General features: G+C 57.9%; 1 protein-coding gene across 2 annotated transcripts; it reads right to left on the reverse strand.

Moving 5' to 3' along the window:
- Nucleotides 1-11,095: 11,095 nt before the first annotated feature.
- Nucleotides 11,096-16,732, reverse strand: IRX5 (iroquois homeobox 5). Of its 2 annotated transcripts, XM_058674839.1 has the most exons (4): nt 16,387-16,732; nt 14,262-14,495; nt 12,715-13,120; nt 11,096-12,534 (listed from the first exon to the last, which is right to left on the reverse strand). In XM_058674839.1, the coding sequence occupies exons 1-4, from the start codon at nt 16,399-16,401 to the stop codon at nt 11,720-11,722; spliced, it is 1,470 nt and encodes a 489-aa protein (XP_058530822.1). In that variant the 5' UTR covers nt 16,402-16,732; the 3' UTR covers nt 11,096-11,719. The 2 variants fall into 2 exon arrangements, with proteins under 2 accessions (XP_058530822.1, XP_004583911.2); XM_004583854.3 differs by lacking the exon at nt 16,387-16,732 and having other exon boundaries at nt 14,262-15,049.
- Nucleotides 16,733-17,148: the final 416 nt, after the last annotated feature.

The following is a 17,148-nucleotide window of genomic DNA, read 5'->3' on the forward strand; positions in this document are numbered from 1 at the left end:
GCTGATTCAGAGAGGCTGGGAAAGGCTCTGCATAGGGTACTACAGCCCATAGATGGTTCAGGCGGACAGCCCGCTTTCTTACCCTCGCAACTCCTGTGGTTCCAAGTCCCCCATCATTTCATCTCTTTCACAACACCCAGAATAGCAACGGAAGCTCAGGGTTTGAACCCACACATCTGTCTTACCCCAAAGCCCATCATACAGCCATGGGCAAAGTCTATGGAATATACAAGTAGCTTAAGGTCAACTGGTTTACTTTCATTGGCTTTCTCTTTTTATTTATTTATTTATTTTTATTAGAAAGCCAGATTTCGAGCGAGAAGGAGAGACAGAGAGAAAGAGCTTCCATTTGCTGATTCACTCCCCAGACGCCCACAGTGACCAGAGCTGAGCTGATCCGATGCCAGGAGCTTCTTCCAGGTCTCCCATGAGGTGCAGGGTCCCAAGGCTTCAGGCCATCCTTCACTGCTTTCTCAGGCTACGAGCAGGGATTTGGATAGGAAGTGAAGCAGCTGGAACATGAACCAAGACCCATATGGGATGCTAGCGCTTGAAAGCAGAGAATTAGCCAGTTGAACTTTCATGCCTGTCCCCAGTTTTAATTTTCACTCAATGCTTAGTGACCACCTGGGACACACCAACCTCTGGTTCCACAGAGATGACGGGCAGGAAAACAGTCTAGTGGCCATGTTGTGGCACCCCCAAAGGGAGGAAATTGGAAGAGATCTCTTGGAAGGATCCATAGCAATCCATGAATGGGGCACAGGGGGAGATGGATGAGGGGGGAGCCAGAAGTCCCTCTCCTGGCAGCTCAGTGAAAAGCAGGCCAGATGATCTGAGGCTGGGGTAAGGCAACAGATGGCCAGGAGTGACTTCAGTTTGGGAGATTTGGGGTTTAAATTGCATGTGGTCCTTTCAGCTGCAGATACGCATTTGGGCGTTCAGGTACGTAGCTCAGAGCAAAGGTGAGAGTCAGGTGGCTGTCATGCCATGTGTGGCTGTATACCACCCAGGGGATCTGACCAGACTTCCAAACAGAAAAGAGAGGGCCAGGGGCAAGGTGGGAGGGTGCTGATTTCCAGGGACATTGCAGCTGGGAGCCCAACAGCCCCAAAGTAGGAACATTATACTGTTGCCCCATGTCAGTGAGCTTGGTCTCAGGCAGAAGGGGAGTGGGCTGGAGACTCCCTCTTGTGAGCAGTTTGGAAAAAAAGGGATGCGTAAGACTTCATAGGTGGAAACCCTTCGAAAGACACTGGCATCCCTTCCTGAAGACCACTGTGGTATTTCCCAAAGCACACCCCCACATGCCCAAATTACACTGAGTGAATCCTCCAGCCCCTCTTCACCTGCATAAGGCCAGATGGGACCAGGTGCCCAAGGGTATCCTTGGTTGTTGACCATGACCTGTGACCCTGAGATTGATCTGCACACAGGGACTGCACAACCAGTTGGATGTGAGTGGCAAGCAGGAAGCACCCCACCCACCCATCCACCTGCCCAGGTAAAGCTGCAAGTGCAATAATTTATTTAGTAGAGTCCACAGAAATGATGAAGGCATGGTTGAAGAGCAGGGTGGAACAGGGGAGGCAGCCATTGTCAGCTCTGTCATCCCTAGCTGTGTGATCTGGAGCAAGGTTCTGGGCCTCTCTGGGTCTGCTTCCATGTCTGCAAAATGAGCAGTGCTAAATCCCAGGGTCGAATGGGAACACGTCAGTGGGGGCAGGAGATGATGTGAGGGCAGGTGCAGGGACCCTCAGGTGGCCCCCCTAATGCTGAGGGGAGCCTACGAAGCAGGAAGGATAGGGATGGGGAAGCCTCTGGGAGAAGCCAGACACTGAGATTGGCTGGTTGCCTTCCAAATCCAGGGGGAATTTTTTGTTTTAATAATAATCTTCTTTTTTGGTCCCAGTGGCAGAACAAATAACAAATGTTCCTTTCACAATAAGCAGATAGTGACAACATTTGAAAGAAATCATTCTGTAAACAGCAGCTCACCTGGTCAGAGGTTATGGCAAGCTTTGGGAGGGTGGAGATGGCGTGAGTAAGTTGGGAGGAGCACTGAGCAAAGTCCACGCTCACTCCTCCCACTCTTGGGTTAGCTCCTCCCACTCTTGGGTTAGCTCCTCCCACTCTTGAATCCCACTGAACCCTCTGAAACACCCCTCCCTTGTGCTGTAAGACTTGTCAGGACTTCACCAGGCTGAAAGGGGAAACTTTCTCTTTTTAAGTAAGGAGAGAAAAAAAAAATCTGCAGAAAGAGAGCTCCACCAATCAAAATAAATCAGGCCCACAGTTTCCCTGCACACTCCTTGCAAGCACAAAGAGGTGCCGTTCATTGCAAACGAACTCTTCTCTCCACGCTCCTGTTCATCGGTCATTGGTTTTCTGCGATCCAGGAAAACCATTCCTCGGTTACCAATGAACCCTTTGCATATGCAAATATTCTGGGAGGAGGGGAAATAAAGGACCATTTATGACTGCAGCATCTGGATTTAGATACTGGATACAAATAAAGAAGACCTTGTGGTTTGGACCTTAAAAATAACAGTCTCCGGAACAACTGAGTGTTGAGCCTGATGTTGCACCGTACAAGCAGGGAACGGACAGTGTCTGCACGGAGGGGGCTCAGTATCTAGGGACTCCCGGAAGTGAGCATTGACTTGAAGGATGCTGAAATGCGTTTCCTAAGGACCTGTGGGATCCCTTGGGGACAGTGCCCCTGAGAGTTTACAAGGGAAAAAAGATACCCAAGCTGACTCCCATCTATACAATGCAAAAAGGCAGGAAAAGATTCCAGACACACCCAAAGCAGCAGCAGCCACCACCAAGCTGTAATGCCAATCAGGAAAAAAAAAAAATCCAGACTAGATGAATGTCTTGCTCCCAACTCAAATGTGTGTTTGATGGGAGTGGCTCTGTGGGATGACATGTGTGGAGGTTGTCCATTTGAGCAGAGGTAAGGGTGGGTGGCTGGGGAGAGGTCACTTGCAGCAAGAGTCAAGAGCGTGCCCAGATGGCACATGTTTTGGGAGGAAACCCACTCTGGAAGGGCATCCTCCTTCTCTTTCTCCTGGGCTCTTCTCTCATCTGTGTTTCCCACACCAGTCCTGAGGGGGCCGCTATTCCCCCAGCAGCCTTTGAGGAGGGCAAAGATGTTTCTTGGTCTGGCCTAAAAATATCTCCCTTGACAGCCTGTCGCAGCGCTTGACATTCCACCATTATAAATTCATTCCTCTGTGCTGAGGTGTTTTGTTTCCGGGAGTTCTCGATTCAGACACAGATATCACAGAGACCTTGGTACTGAGGAGGAGGAGGAAGACTAAGAGAGGGAGGAGGAGGAAGCCTTTCAAGGAGGGGAAGATTCAGGTTTGGGTTTGGACTATGTCCGCAGACTCGTGGTGGGGGTTGTCACCAGTCACTTTGGCAGCCGGCACCTCCACTTCTCCAGTAGGAACAAGACAGGGATCCAAGGGAAACGGCGGCCAGAGAGCAGCAGGATCTCAGCTTGCAAGAGACAGGGTGTGGTCACTGTTGATGTGGGCATCAGCCCTGGGCACCAAGCAACCAACATGCCCACGGGAATGGCCCCTTGGGGTTGAAGGGCTGGGGATGAGGGTAGGGGACAGGTCCAGGAGTCTCTCAGTTCCTGCCTCTTAGACAGCAAAAAGTTGCTGCCAACCTCACTGCCCAAAGTTTCAGCAGGGGCCCCTCCTCTCAGGCTCCGCTGCTCAGTCCAGCGCCAAAGCCTCTTGTCCCCACCTTCAAAGCACAGTCCACTTTTCCCTCACTGCTGTAGCTCTCTCCCTCTGTGGTCTCAGGCACTCCCTGGGTCCTCCGCCAGCTTCCAAATGAAACCCTACTTCCACTCACTCTCTTTAACCCCAAAGTCTTGGCTTCTTGCATCCCAGGGAAGTCTCTAAAAACCCTGGAAACCCTTTGACTTCCTTTAAGATCCTCCCACACATTATGCCCTGTTCTCCCTCATCAGAAATCCCGAAGATCAGGATCCACACAGCCCCCTATAACCTTGGCCTTGGCTTTGCCTTGCCTCTGTTGGTCCCCTGCCCCTTGTGTCTACTTGTGGTTGTCCAAATCCGCCCCTCCCTCGGGGTCTTTGCCTTGCCTGTTTCTGCTGTCTAGGGCTGCCTTCCTCTATTGCTCTTTAACTCCATTCAGGCCTCAGCTCACATGCTGACTCTCCTAAGGGACCCACCTATGGCCACACTCCTTCAGCTAGTTCATTACTCTCACAATTGCCATCACTCAGGCACCATGATTAGCCATTCTTGGCTGATTTTCTGTCTTCCCCTTCTTTCTGTTTGTACCCAGCTGCTTCACCAGTGACAAGAGATGTGTACCTGGTGCATCATAGGTGCTCAATTAACAGGACTCAGAGGAAGGGAAGGGAAACAGCTTCAGTGAGAGCTGCAGGACCACAAAGGCATATGTAAGCCTCCCCCTGGAGGGTCCAGGCCAAGGCTTTAACTGCCTTAGTTGGAGCAAGCGAAGGTGGAGCTCACTGTTGGGAGGCCTGTGAAGGGCAATGTCAGGGCTGCAACGCAGGTGCTGCCCGTAGAGCAAATATGAGATGAACTGAAGCTCTTAGGCTGCATGGTCTTGGGTGGGATGAGCAGAAGAATCTGGAAGGACAGGAACCTGCAGACAGAAAGCTTTTGAAGGGGGTGGGAGGAGTCTGAACTGTTCTGGGATCAACTAGGAAGGAGCCACTGGAGGCCCAAGACAGCTAGGCTCAGCTCTGAGCTGACTGTCACCCCCTGGGGCAGGGGACCTTGCATGACCTACGGAAGTGAGTAGGACCCACCCCCATGAAAGGAGGCTCCTCCCCAAGTCAGAATTCAGCACTTCTGTCCCTCACCCTCTGCCTTGATCCTCCTCTCCTCCCCCCAAGTTGGGCCAGCGTCCCTAGTGAAGTCTTACAACAGCGTGACTTTACCGACTGTATCCAAGGGTAAGTGTGGGCCACTATGCACTCCTTACCAAACCCCAGGTGGTACAAGCCCATTGCAGAGCTGCACATGCTGAAGTTCCATAGATTATCGCATCTGTCAAGGGGAATGTGGCTATTAAGGGACAGAGGGAAGGCTGAACCACCAAAGTCCACAGGTCTACTCAATCAGCTACAATGTCTCTGGATGACAGTCCACTGCTCCCAGTTCTGGGAAGCTAAGGGGCATAGTGGGGTGGGGGAGGCTATGGGCTGCCCCAGCCTCCCTCTACCCATCCTTCCCACCTCCAAGGGTGGGCCACCCCGTCACAGGGGATGATGAAGTTGCTGCTACAACACCTCCCTGCGGGATCGGAGCACAGCCTGCTGGAAGCAGCCCAGGTGAGAAAGTGTCTAGGGAAAGCGCCCCTGACCCAGCACTTGGAGAATTGGGGAGCCACTGAGGAGTCAAACCCCAGTTGTGTTGGGCGCCGCTGCCAGGCCGCCAGCTCAGCGGCGAGCTCTGTAGCCCTTGTTTGATGAGCAGCGGCCAATAAATTCATTAATCATCATTTTATGCCTCATCAAACCCCCTCCAAGCCCCTCAATGGGAGTTACACAAATTAGCCCCTGAAAAGACAGTAATTTCAGTTTAGCGAGGTAAGTGCTTTCTGATGGGCTCAGCGCACCGAGCTCTCCTGACAAGGCAATCCATCAGCGCTTGGGGACAGGCGCGGCTTCCTCCCACCCAGCCTGACCAGCCTGGCCGTGCCCAGCCCCGCCCAGCCTGGGGGATCAGCATCCCCACCTTTTCTCCCAACTGCTCCTCTGTGCCCATCCTTCCCAGGTCCCTCGCCCTTACCCACCCTATACCTGCTGAGCCCAGGAGAAACATCCGGGGGAGGGGGGAACCGAGACCCGCCACCGGGATCGAACTTGTAGACTGGCTGCTGCTCAGGTTCTGGATTCTAGCCTGGGGGGTGGCTGCTGAGCGACCCCTTGGAATGACTGGTGTGCGGGGAAGAGGTGTTACATGCCTGTAGTGTTTGGAGGAGAGGGAGTCCTTCTGTGACTTGCAGCCAATTTGAGAAAAAAAATCAAGAGAGTCATTTGGGGACCGAGTAGGGGTCTTTCCGTGGTGAGGCCAGCTCCAGGGGACTCTGGTGGCTGGAGGGGCGCGCGCGTTAAAGGCCTTAGCATCTTCAACCTCTTCAAGGGGAAGATGACGCTAGGGAGAGATGGGTGGAGTGGAGACTCCCAAGAACGAAAATGGGATTTCCTATCTAATGGGGCGGATGGGTACAACCCAAGCATGGGAGCTTAGGTAAGCAAGGTGAAGAAGAGTGGAACCCCTATTGGGAAGAGCGGACAGTTGCAGCGAGGGTGGGATCTTCGCAGGCGCGGCATTCTCACTTTCTCGGACTGGCGGCGCCTTCTAGAAGATCCCGCGAGGACTCTGGAGGGAGTGCAGGGCAGCGGCCCGGGAGGTGGACACCGAGCCGCAGCCCACGCAGAGCCCGCGAGGCTGCGCGCCCTGGCTGCCGACGGCTACCACGGGGAGAACCGCGCGGCTCCCTTCATTAGCTTCCCCTCCACGCGGCGCTGCATGCCTTGGAAAATAAGTTAGCAAACGGGGAGCCGTTTATCTCTTTTATCTTGGGGCCTGATCCAATTAAATAAGTGCACATTTACATTTGCATCCATCAGGCGGGAGCGCAGAGAGCCCGGGGTTTGCTCGGAGCAAATAAAAGCAGATTTCACTGAGAAAGTGGCGTTCTTGGCGCACAGGGCTAGTCCGGAGTGCCGGAAATCAGTGCTGCCCGGCGGGCGGTCTTGAGGGACCCAAGGTTGGGGCAACCCCGGCAGACCTGAGCTGAAGCACCGCCCCTCCTTGTCTCCGCCCTAGTAGAGCCCCAAAAATCGGGTGCAAGCAATAACTGTAGCTTGGCACCTGCGGATCCGATCTCCGGTTAGGCCACAACCTGCGCCGGTGTTCGGGAGCCCAAACTGCGTTTAACTACGAAAACGAAAAGGAGACCGACCCTGGCCTTGTCACAAAGCGACAGCCGTGGGCTGGCTCTAGGGATGGTCCCGGAGCTTTGGGTGGCTTTGAGGGGGCAAAGTGGAAGCCGAGATCCCAGCCGGACTCGATTTCCCCGCCCGTCGAAGGGCAAGCGGGGAGGGATGCGGAAGAGCCGGATAACCCGGGCGGGCCTCGCTCGGGGACACTGTCCTGGCACCCGCAGTACACCAGCCGGTGCGACCCGTTCGCGTTTCCAGCGAGGTCGTGGGACTCCGGGAAGGGCACAGCGCGCTTTGACCCTCCCACCTCATCCAAGAAGCCTCCGAAACAGGACCGCGCGAAGCAATGGGAGAGTCATTCTTACAACAGATTTGCACCCCACACCTCTTACGACCAGAACGGTCTGGGGGTGGGAGGAGGCGGGGACACAGGGGTGCGCGCGGTAAGCCTCCCGCGATGGGCCACACCCGCAAATCAAACCCTCCTGCGAGGGGTTCGAGGCCCGAGCGCCGCAAGGTAAAGTGCGTGCACCTGAGGCAAAAAGGGAGTGAGCACGCGGCGCCCCGGCTGTGCCCCACGGAGATCCTCCGAACACACGCTGCTTGGCTGCCCGAGGGAGCCTTCTGCCTGCCTGATTTTTGAAATGTCGCTGAATCCGTAGTTAAAACTGTTTTAGCCGCGGGTGGGTCCCGGGCCCAGGATCGTGGCGAGTACTGGTGGTGAGGGAGCCTAAGTTGGGCCGGCCGTGAGTTCGGGACTGAAGCCGGGCTGCAGGTGTGGGCGCAGAGCCGGGCTTGCTCTAACCACCCAGCACCCCGGCCCCACTCCCTGAGAACCGCGTGGGGCCCGGGGACCGGCAGGCGGCGCCCTTCCCAAACTGCGTCCGCCACCGGCTCCCGGGTGGGGAGCGCAACCGCATTCCTTTCACTTTGGGCGCGCGGCTGTACGCCCTTCCCAGCCTCTGCCCGCGGGAATAGGTACTTGTGGGCTACAGGTGGACTGGAAGGCAGAGTTCGGGCCGAAACCACACTCAGGACTCTCTTCTCCCACCTTCACAGCCTTCCGGGTCCCAAGAGACGCGCAGGTCTTGCGGAAACCAGGGGCCCCGAGGGGCTGCGAATCGGGAGGAGGCCTGATGGCAGGCCTCTCACCCCGGCTGCAGGAAGATTTCAGGCTCCAATACGGGGACCCCCGCAGCCGTCCAGGCTATGATCCCTTTCGCAGCTTCTCAAAAACCCGTGTAAGCGCCCTAGTGGGATTTTCTGGGTTGTTCCTCTCTCAATCCCAAGTCCTTTTGGTGATTCGGCCTGCACGGATGTGGAAGAGAAGAGATTGGGCCCTTTCTGGGCTAGGTGCGCTGCCTGGTGGGACGGGGTAGATAGGGGGTGGGGCTGCCTGAACAGACCCCAGGAAGTGATCCCACGACCACTGCTGTTCGGGAGAACCAAGCTAGGGACTTGATTCTTGGGGTGCGGAACGGGCCCGGCCAGGCACAGGTGGCAGATGCTCGCACAGCTCGGGGCGCCTTTCGTACTTCTCCAAACTTCAGAGTCCCGGAGCACTTTTGAGAGCAAACCCAGGCTTTGGGCCTCGCCGCAGTCCCCTAACCCTACTGGCGCCTCGACCGTGGCTCTTCTAGATGGTCCGAGAAGCAGAGGTTCGAGGAGGGCACTCGGGTGCTTGACAGACAGGCAACTACTTCAGCGATCAAACGCGAGAAGTGTTTCCTGAGTGCTTGCAACCTCGATTTCCCCAGTAGGCAAGGTGCAGAGTCCAAAGTCGCTGGGCGCCAGGGAGGGAAAAAAGGAAGAAGGGGAAAAAAAAACGGGTCCCGAATCCAGTTCCGCCCAAGACTCAAACCCCAGGTTGAAATGGGAGATGGGGGCTTGCTATCCTTGTAACCACGAGAGACCCGTCAAGGCGGCGGAGGCCCGGGCCAGGAGCTGCGGCTAGCTCACGGTTTTGCTCGGCGGCCCTGAGGCCCCGGGCTCCTGGTCGCGGAGCCGCCGCGTGTTCCTGGCGCGCGCCGTGGCGGTTCCCAGGCGGCCCCGCGGGCGCTAGGCTCCCGGCGCCGAGGCTCGGGGGTCGCACGCGGGAGCCCCGCGCCGCGGCATTTGCATATTCTCGGGAACACAAGGAGGCCTGTCATTTTGTTTTTGAAAAGACCGTTGGGCAGAGTTTTGGGCGAAGGCTTCCCAAACCCCGCCGAGCTGACGTTGCCTTTTTTTCTGATTTTTTAGAAGACAGGGTGACTCCTGGGGCTGCGTATTCAACTTTGGGGGAGGGGTGCGGAGGGGGGGTTGCCGCCAGTGAGCCAGGCTGGGGTGGGGGTGGGGAGGGCAGTGGCTGGAGCCAAGGCGCAGGGCTATGGTTGGGGCGGAGGGGGGGGTGGGATGCGAGGGAGGAGGGTAAAGTCATCTCTGGAATTCAATTGTTTAAAAAAAATCATCTATAATTAAAGGGACAAAATAAAATACGATCGTCTCATGCATATTTAATCGTTCACACTTCCAGCTTTAGAACCATTTTTTTCCCTGCGTGAATTAGCTCACTTACTTAAACCCTGAAGTCGGCCGCTCGTTACAACATCTGGACAATGCAGCTTTCAAAGTTGTGCAAAATCGAAGGCGCTTAAAGGCGCCCCGTTGCAGGTACATTTAAAAAAAATAGTAAAGGCACAACTTTCTGGAAACTTTGGAGGAAGGTGTACTACTAAAAAAAGAAAACCGAGTTAGGGTTTTGAGACTTTTTGAGTAGAAATGCAAATATGTGCATTTTGATTTAGCCTAATTAAACCACTGTTATGTGCAAACACATTGTCTGTGCTCCAGCCTGAGTTTTCATAGAGTAAATTAATTCCTCTCGCCAGGGTATCATTTTGCTGTCACAGCTCCCCCTCCCCCACGCCCAGACCACCGAAAATTTCTCACGGAGGGAAACTCGGCAGCGGCTGCGTCTCCCGCGCGCAAAATGGGAGACGCAAGCACCACGGCCAAGCCCAGCCTGGGGGTGCAGGGCGATCTCCCCCTTCGTCAAGTAGGGTTGAGATGCGTCTTCACTTCATTTGGAGACGAAACATGCAGACGCCAAAACGAGAAAAAATAATAACGGCGAAAAAAAAAAACCTACAAAATACTACGGTAGCTACTGGGACTCTTGGATCTGAGCTGGGCCAAGCGCTAAAGCGACGACAAGCCTGAGCCTGTCTGCAGCGGCCTCGTTATCTAGGCAAAGAGCCTCTAACTTTTTGCAGGCCACAAGTCCAGAAAGAAGACCGTGGTGATGGGCAGAAGGGAGCCTTTGGGGGGGCTGCTCTCCCGCCCTCCCTCCCCTCACCCAGCGGCCGCCCCGCTCCCCGCGCCTCCCCCGCCCACTCTCCCGGCTGCGGCTCCACCAGGAAGGCTGGAAATCCAAGACAAGTGTGACACCTACCTGCCAAAGCGGGTAACCGTCCCCTCGCCCATCCCGCGGCCCCAGCCCCGCGACTGCCAGGGCATCTGTGGGGCTGCCTGCCACCGCCCCATTGCGAATGAGACGTCCCCTTATTCCATCAGATGCAAAGAACAGCTCAGAACGCCCGGTTTTTGGAGAGTGAAAAAAAAAAATCCGTGACTGGGGGAAGCCCTCTCATCTTGGCGTCCCCCTAACTCTCCCCGCCCCACATGAGCCTGCAGCACCTTTGAAATAGTAATAAGGGCTAAATCCGGCATAAAATCGAACTCATTAGCAAAGTTCACCAGCTGATCGCTTTGCATAAAACACGACACTGATTGGAAGTAATTAGGTTAAGCAACGGCACTGGGCTGGTGCGTGTCTCCAGTCGGCTCTGCCATCTTTTCTCCCCTCTGGGCACACACTTGGGTCCCCTCTTTTTCCTCCAGGGTCCAACCTACTCCCAGGCAGCCACAGCAGCGACACTCAAACCCGCATTTGGGGAGGGGCAGGGCTGGGCTCCCAGGAGCCTACTGCCCTCCGGATGCTACCCACCCCCATCCAGCTTCCTGAGGGTCCGTGGAACCTGTCACACCACACCTCTGGGGGAAAAAAAGTTGCAAGTTCGCACCTTTTGACCAAGGCAATGGATAGTTTATTGAGACTTCTAAAAAGTAATGAGTGGCTCTGAATATGTTAAAATCTCTTTTAATTAAATATTTTGCATTTTACAAAGGCGGCCTCAGTTTGTTTGTTTGTTTGTTTGTTTGTTTTACTTTTTAAATCTAAGCGTATAACCTGTTTCCTTTCTGTAATAATACTTTAGGCTCATACCCACACACAAAAAAATCAATAGGTGTAAAAAATTTAAATTAAACTTGTATTTTTAAACTGTGAAACAGATTTTTTCTGGCGGGGAGGGCAAGGGGGAAACACAAATGTATATATTTATATTACAAAAAAAGAAACATTAAATGCCTGTACAGGTGTCTTGATTTTATAATTTACTTCAAAGATATTGAATTATCAATTTAAATACAAAAATGCTACATTAAATATACAGAATAGATTTAATACAAATCCTTCTTTTTATTTTTTTTTTTTCTTTTCTGTTGGTTAAGACATTGTGTGTGTATGTGTGTGGGTGTGTGGAGATGTTTACATTTTTTTATGTCAGCCACCTCCATAAACTATAAACTTCTGAATAGGAGGGGTAGTTTATTTCTCTCTGTCTCTCTGTCTCAGTGATGGAAAAATAACTGCCAAGGCCATGTTTGTTAATAAATTAGGAAAGTCCAGGACCCACGCAGCCCGCGTTAAATGTCGGACATACCTTTCTTCAATTCATAGGGGGAGTCTTTGCACAGGTCTAGCTGCGACGGGCTCCGCAACATTTTCGGGTCTTTAGCCAAAGTGTCCGCTCGGTTCAACACCGTCTGGTTTAATCCATTAAAATGGGAGCCCGGGGCGCTGGTGGCGCCTGCCCCGGGCCCTGGATGGCCATGAAGGTGTCCGAAGGAGCCATAGTTCGTGTAGCCGGGATAGAAGGGCGCGGTGTAGTATAGAGGCCGGGACAGCACTGTGCCGCCCGGGAAAGGACACTGCGCCGAGGGCGAGCGCGATGGTGTTGGGGCCGGTGACGCACGGCTGCCCGCCAGGGCTGGCCCGCCTACCGGCCCGGGGCACGGTGGGCACGGGGAGCCCTCGCTCCCGCCGCCCCCATCCTTGACCTTGTCCGAGGATGTGGCGATCTCTGCCAGAGACCACAGTTTGGGCTTGGCGAGTACCGCAGGCGGCGGTGGCGGTGGCGGTGGTGGCGGCGGCGAGTGGATGACTGAGGAAGGCCCTCCGGGTCCCGGGGGCAGCTCTCCCGCAGCTGGATGCGGGCCGGGGGCCGGCGCGCCCGCGGGGTAGTGTGAGGCCGCGGGGTCCTCCGCCAGCCGCGCCGCCGTGGGACCGGCTGGAGAGGGCCCACCGACGCGGGGTGGCACGGGTAGGGTGTCGTGGCGGCCCTCAGAGGGCAGCTCCTTAAAATCCGAGTCGCTGAGGCTGCCCTCGGTCTCCTTGCCGGCGGGGGTGGGCGGCCCCTGCAGCCGCTCGCAGCCCGAAGCCGCCTTTGGCTCCGCTCCTCCTGCGGGGCAAAACCCAGGCTGTCAGAGAGGCGCAGGGGCCAAAGTGGCCCACGCTCCCGCCCGCGGTTGGCAAAGACCCTTGTCCCCAATCCCCAGGTTCCATGTGCGTACCCTCCATGACTCCCTTTTCTTTTTTTTTCCCACTCCCGCTCACCATACTCTTCCCTGCATCCACCAACCTGCTTCGAGACCCTCAGGGTCGCCCTTGTCCTCGGCCTTCTGGGGCTCGTCCTCATCGTTCTTCTCGAGGTCAATGTTCTCCTCCTCCTCCTCGTCCTCACTGCGGTTCCGCGGCGTCCACGTCATCTTGTTCTCCTTCTTGAGGCGCCGGCGCGCGTTGGCGAACCAGGTGGACACCTGGGTGAGGGTCATCTTGGTGATGATGGCCAGCATGATCTTCTCGCCCTTGGTGGGGTAGGGGTTCTTGCGGTGCTCGTTGAGCCAGGCCTTGAGCGTGGCGGTGGCGTCCCGCGTGGCGTTCTTCCGGTATGCGGGATCCCCGTATGGGTAGGAGCCCAGGGGCGCTGCATATGGGTGATAGCCCAGGGAGCCGGCCATGCCGGGCGTGTGGTCGTAGGGAGAGCCCTGTGGTGGGGGGCAGGGGAGGAGGGGGGACAGGCAAAGAGGAGGTGAGCGTCCCGGACCTTGGAAGCCACAGTTGGGCTGCACCCAGGGGGTCTGCGGGCAAATGAGGCCCAAACTCCGGATTCCCCCTGAAGGGGAGGGGAGGCAGGGCTTGCCCTGGTTCAGACACAAGAGAAACCCCTCCCCCTCGTTAGAAGGCAGTCGGGGGTAACCCAATTCGGAGTCCTGCCCTTCCCCAGCCCCAGAAGCTGTGCAGGACTCGGCATCACCCTGATCAGACCCCAGTCTGCCGGGACACATCCATTGCCCAAGAGCAGAAGTGGCTACCGTGGTGCGGCCCTCGGTGCAGACAGAGAGAGGCCTGGGCAGCGGTGGTGATTCTGCGCTGCACGCACACTGGGCGAAGACAGGGGGTTAGGCCAAGGGAAGTCAAGGCTTTTCATTATTAGTATTAAATCGGCAAAAAGAAAAAAATCGCAAACGAAAAGCTGTGCCTTCTTATCCCAGCGCTCCCACCTCCAACAACTGCTATCCCAAATCGAAGCCACGGCGCTTTTCCAGAAGGTGCACCCGGCCGAAAAAATCCCGGATGCACCGCAGCTCGGCCGAGTTTTCAGAAATTTAATACCTCCAAATCGGATTGCGAAGATAGGATTACGGATTTGCAACATTTTGGAGGATTAATTAAAGGCGAGGTCAAACACATTTAAATAGATTTAGCAGGCTTCTGCTCAGGTTGCGGGTCCATTTCTTTTGAGCAACTTTTCCCAAATGGCAAACTCTCCACCGTCAAAATAAAATAGAATAAATACATAAAATTTGCTGAGCAGCCTAGAGCTGACTTTTGAGCCAAATGTTGCCCTTTAACTGCAAAATTCTCTCCTCCGCGACCTCCCACCCCCACCTCCCAACACCCTTCCCGCCAGCTCAGCGATCCGAGCAAGACGCGACTCCTTCCCCTAGCAACTCCTGAGTCCGAGGCCCCGGCGAAGCCGAGCCAGAGGATCGCCCAAGTTTGCAAGGGCTGCGCAGCTTGGCGGGGGAACTGGGCGCTGGCGCCTAGGCCTGTGCCTCCTGCGGTCCCTGCCCTCGCCCGCCCCCGGCCGCTCTCGCCCCACCGCGTCGGGTCCCGCTCACTCACCACGTACGAGGAGAAGGCGGCAGCGGCGGCGGCCGCGGGGTCGGCGCCGTACTGGAGGTGCGAGTTGTAGCCCGGCGAGGGCGCCGTGAAGGCAGTGGAGCCAGCGTAGGGCGAGAACGCGGAGCCCGAGGACGAGCGGCCGAGCTCATCCGTGCGGGGCCCCGAGATGACGCTGGTGCTGTACGCCGGGCACGAGTAGAGCGCCAGCGAGGCGGACGGCTGGTACAAGTAGCCCTGCGGGTAGGACATGGCCACACACGGGCATGGGGCGCGCCGCGCTGCGGCCGCCAACCAGCCGGGCGGCGCCCTGCGAGGGCGAGCGGGAGGGCACCTAGCCTCTGGGCTGCCCTGGGCCGCCGCTCCTCGGGCCCCGGCTCTCGGGCCCGCGGCGCCTTTCTCGCTGGCTTCCCGCGCGCCTTCGGCTGCGCCCGCCGCGTCCGCTCCTCTGCGCGCCTCGCTCGCCCCGGCTGGGCTTTTTTTCCCTCCCCCTTCCCCTCCCTTGCTGCTTTCTCTCTTTTTTCCCCCCTCGCTCTTTGCACCGGGGGGCTCCGCTTTTGGCTTCGCAAAGGTCCTGCCAAGATGCTAAGTTGGAAATTGAGGATTCTGACGCCTTGTGCGCGCCTGAAGCTCCTCCTTCCCGGGGTGTAGTCGGTGGGAGGACTGGCAGAGCCTCTGGGCGGCCGCAGCCAACCCGGCCGCCAGGCGCGACTCGTCCTCACCCTCTTCCTCCCCGGCTCCTTCTCCCGCTCGCTGGCGCTCCCCTCGCCCCTCCCTAGCGCCCGCCTCTCCTCCGCGGCCCCCCTCTCCCCTCCTCCCTGGAGCCTCCCCCCTCCCCTCCCCGGTCTCTCCCTCGCTTTTCTCGCAGACTCTCGAGCGCCGGCCCCAGGATGACAATCACATCCCAGGCGCTCAGCTATCCCTTCCAACTTTCCTCCCCTGCTAAGTCGGGGAGGAGCCGCAAGTCCCGACGCACAGCGGCCCCCAATAGCGGCCCGGGCCGCTTCGGAGCACAAAAGGCAGCTGAGGCCGCACGCCGCTCGGAACGAAAAAAAAAAAAACGCTCGGCGCCTTTCTCACAGATTGTGGACTTAGCGGATTTTCTGATTCGCGGGGGAGGCTGGGTTCCCAGGAGGTTCGGCGCCCACCCCCTCTCCGGTTTCTCCCCCAAAACAGACGGTTCGAGGCTGAGCTGGAGATCTAGAACGCGGGTCCCCGGGAGAGATGTCTGCGTCCGGGGTGCACGGAGTTCGGAATGATTTGCCCTCTGCCCCAGCAGCAGCAGCAGGTGGGCGAGACAGGCCTCGGACCTAGGCGCGTCTCCTGCTCGCTCTTCCTTCCCCACACCCCCTTCTACTGGCCAGCAGGGAGGGGACCCTGGAGGTCTGGGACTACCAGGATAGCCTTTCTGTGGTGGAGAAGTAGTGGGAAGAACAGGCGCGCTCTCTGTGCCTAGGTCCCGACCGCCCCCATACCCCTCACTGCCCCCACCTCCCACGCCTCGCAGCTTCTTTCTCCGGGTTTCTCCTTGGGCAGCTGGCCCCACCAGGTCCGTGGTGGTGCTAGGTGAGGGCCCCCGTCCCTTTTGTTCAACTAAAGACGCCTTCCCCCTAGCACGCACACTCACACCCGCCCAAGCGCCTCTGCAAACAGTCGGCTGAGCAGTGCCCAACCCAGCCACTGTTTGTTCAGCAAGGCGCTGGCGAGGCAAACCACACACAGAGACACACACACACCACTGAGTCACGGCCAAGGACCCCTTCCCGCTGCTGCCACACAGCATACGAGACAAAGCCTGTCGCGGCTTCTGTGCCTCCCGCCGACGCAAGTCACTGACGCGCGGGGACAGGCAGGGGCGCTGGTGAACTGGGACAGGGGCTGGCCCCGCGTTGGGCCCGTCCAGCAGGGACTTGGTGACCTTCTACAGTTGGAGTCATGCTCAACCTCCAAGCCTAACTGTCCACCAAGTTCCTTCGACGGGCGAGACTCACTTTCCTCGCTCAGCTCCAGCCCCCCGCATACCACCCAGCCCACTGGCACTGGCTGGGCGCCGCGCCTGCACGCACGCGCGCCGGCTCCTCCCCTCCCGCCAGCGCCCGGGCGCCCAGGTCCCGCCCAGCGGACTCACCCAGGCCGGCTGCATTCCCGGAGAGCCTGTGGGTCCGCCCAGTCCTTTTCCCCCCTTCACCTAGGATTGGACGCTGGATGCTTCTGGCTCCACCTCCCCCAGCGCCTGGACCTGTCTCCCTCGGAGTCCCAGCGCCCGAGAGGCGGAGCGGGGTGGGGCTTCGGCGGCGCTATTGTCATGGAGACGGGAAGCCGGCGGCTGCGGCGGTGCCGGGGACCTTAGGGCCGAGGGGGGCTTCGCTAAGCGGGCCCAGACTGGAGAGCGGCGGAGCGGCCCGGACCGCGCTAACGTGGGGGGGGGAGCTTCGAGCCCAGCCAGCAGCAGCAGCAGCAGCAGCGGCGGCCTCCCGCGCCTCTGCATCGAGTAGGCCCGGGGTCGTTGGCACGGAGCGCCCGGGAGCGTCCCCGCCCTGCTCGCTTCCCTTCCTCCTCTCGCGGTCCCGCCGCCCCTCAGTGCCCGCCCTCGGCTCCGCCCGCTGCCGCCGCAGCCCCGCGCGCTAACGGTCGGGAACGGCCCGCGTGCGCCGCCCGCCGGGGGCTCGCGCCAGCCACGAGGGAGCGTCCGCGGCCCGCGCGTCCGCGTCGCCAAGCAGAGGTGAGCGCCCCCGACCCGAGCCCGCTGCCCGCTGCCACGTCGTCGGCCTTCCCGCCCCTCGAGCCGCGGCCCTTTGCGCACCGGATGGACGCCTCAGGACAGCCCCCCCACCCCATCTTAGACCCCACGGGCGCACGTGGAGCCAGTGTGGAGTATCGGCCTCCCCCG

This window comes from Ochotona princeps, chromosome 16, assembly GCF_030435755.1.
Source record: "Ochotona princeps isolate mOchPri1 chromosome 16, mOchPri1.hap1, whole genome shotgun sequence".
Classification (NCBI taxonomy): domain Eukaryota; kingdom Metazoa; phylum Chordata; class Mammalia; order Lagomorpha; family Ochotonidae; genus Ochotona; species Ochotona princeps.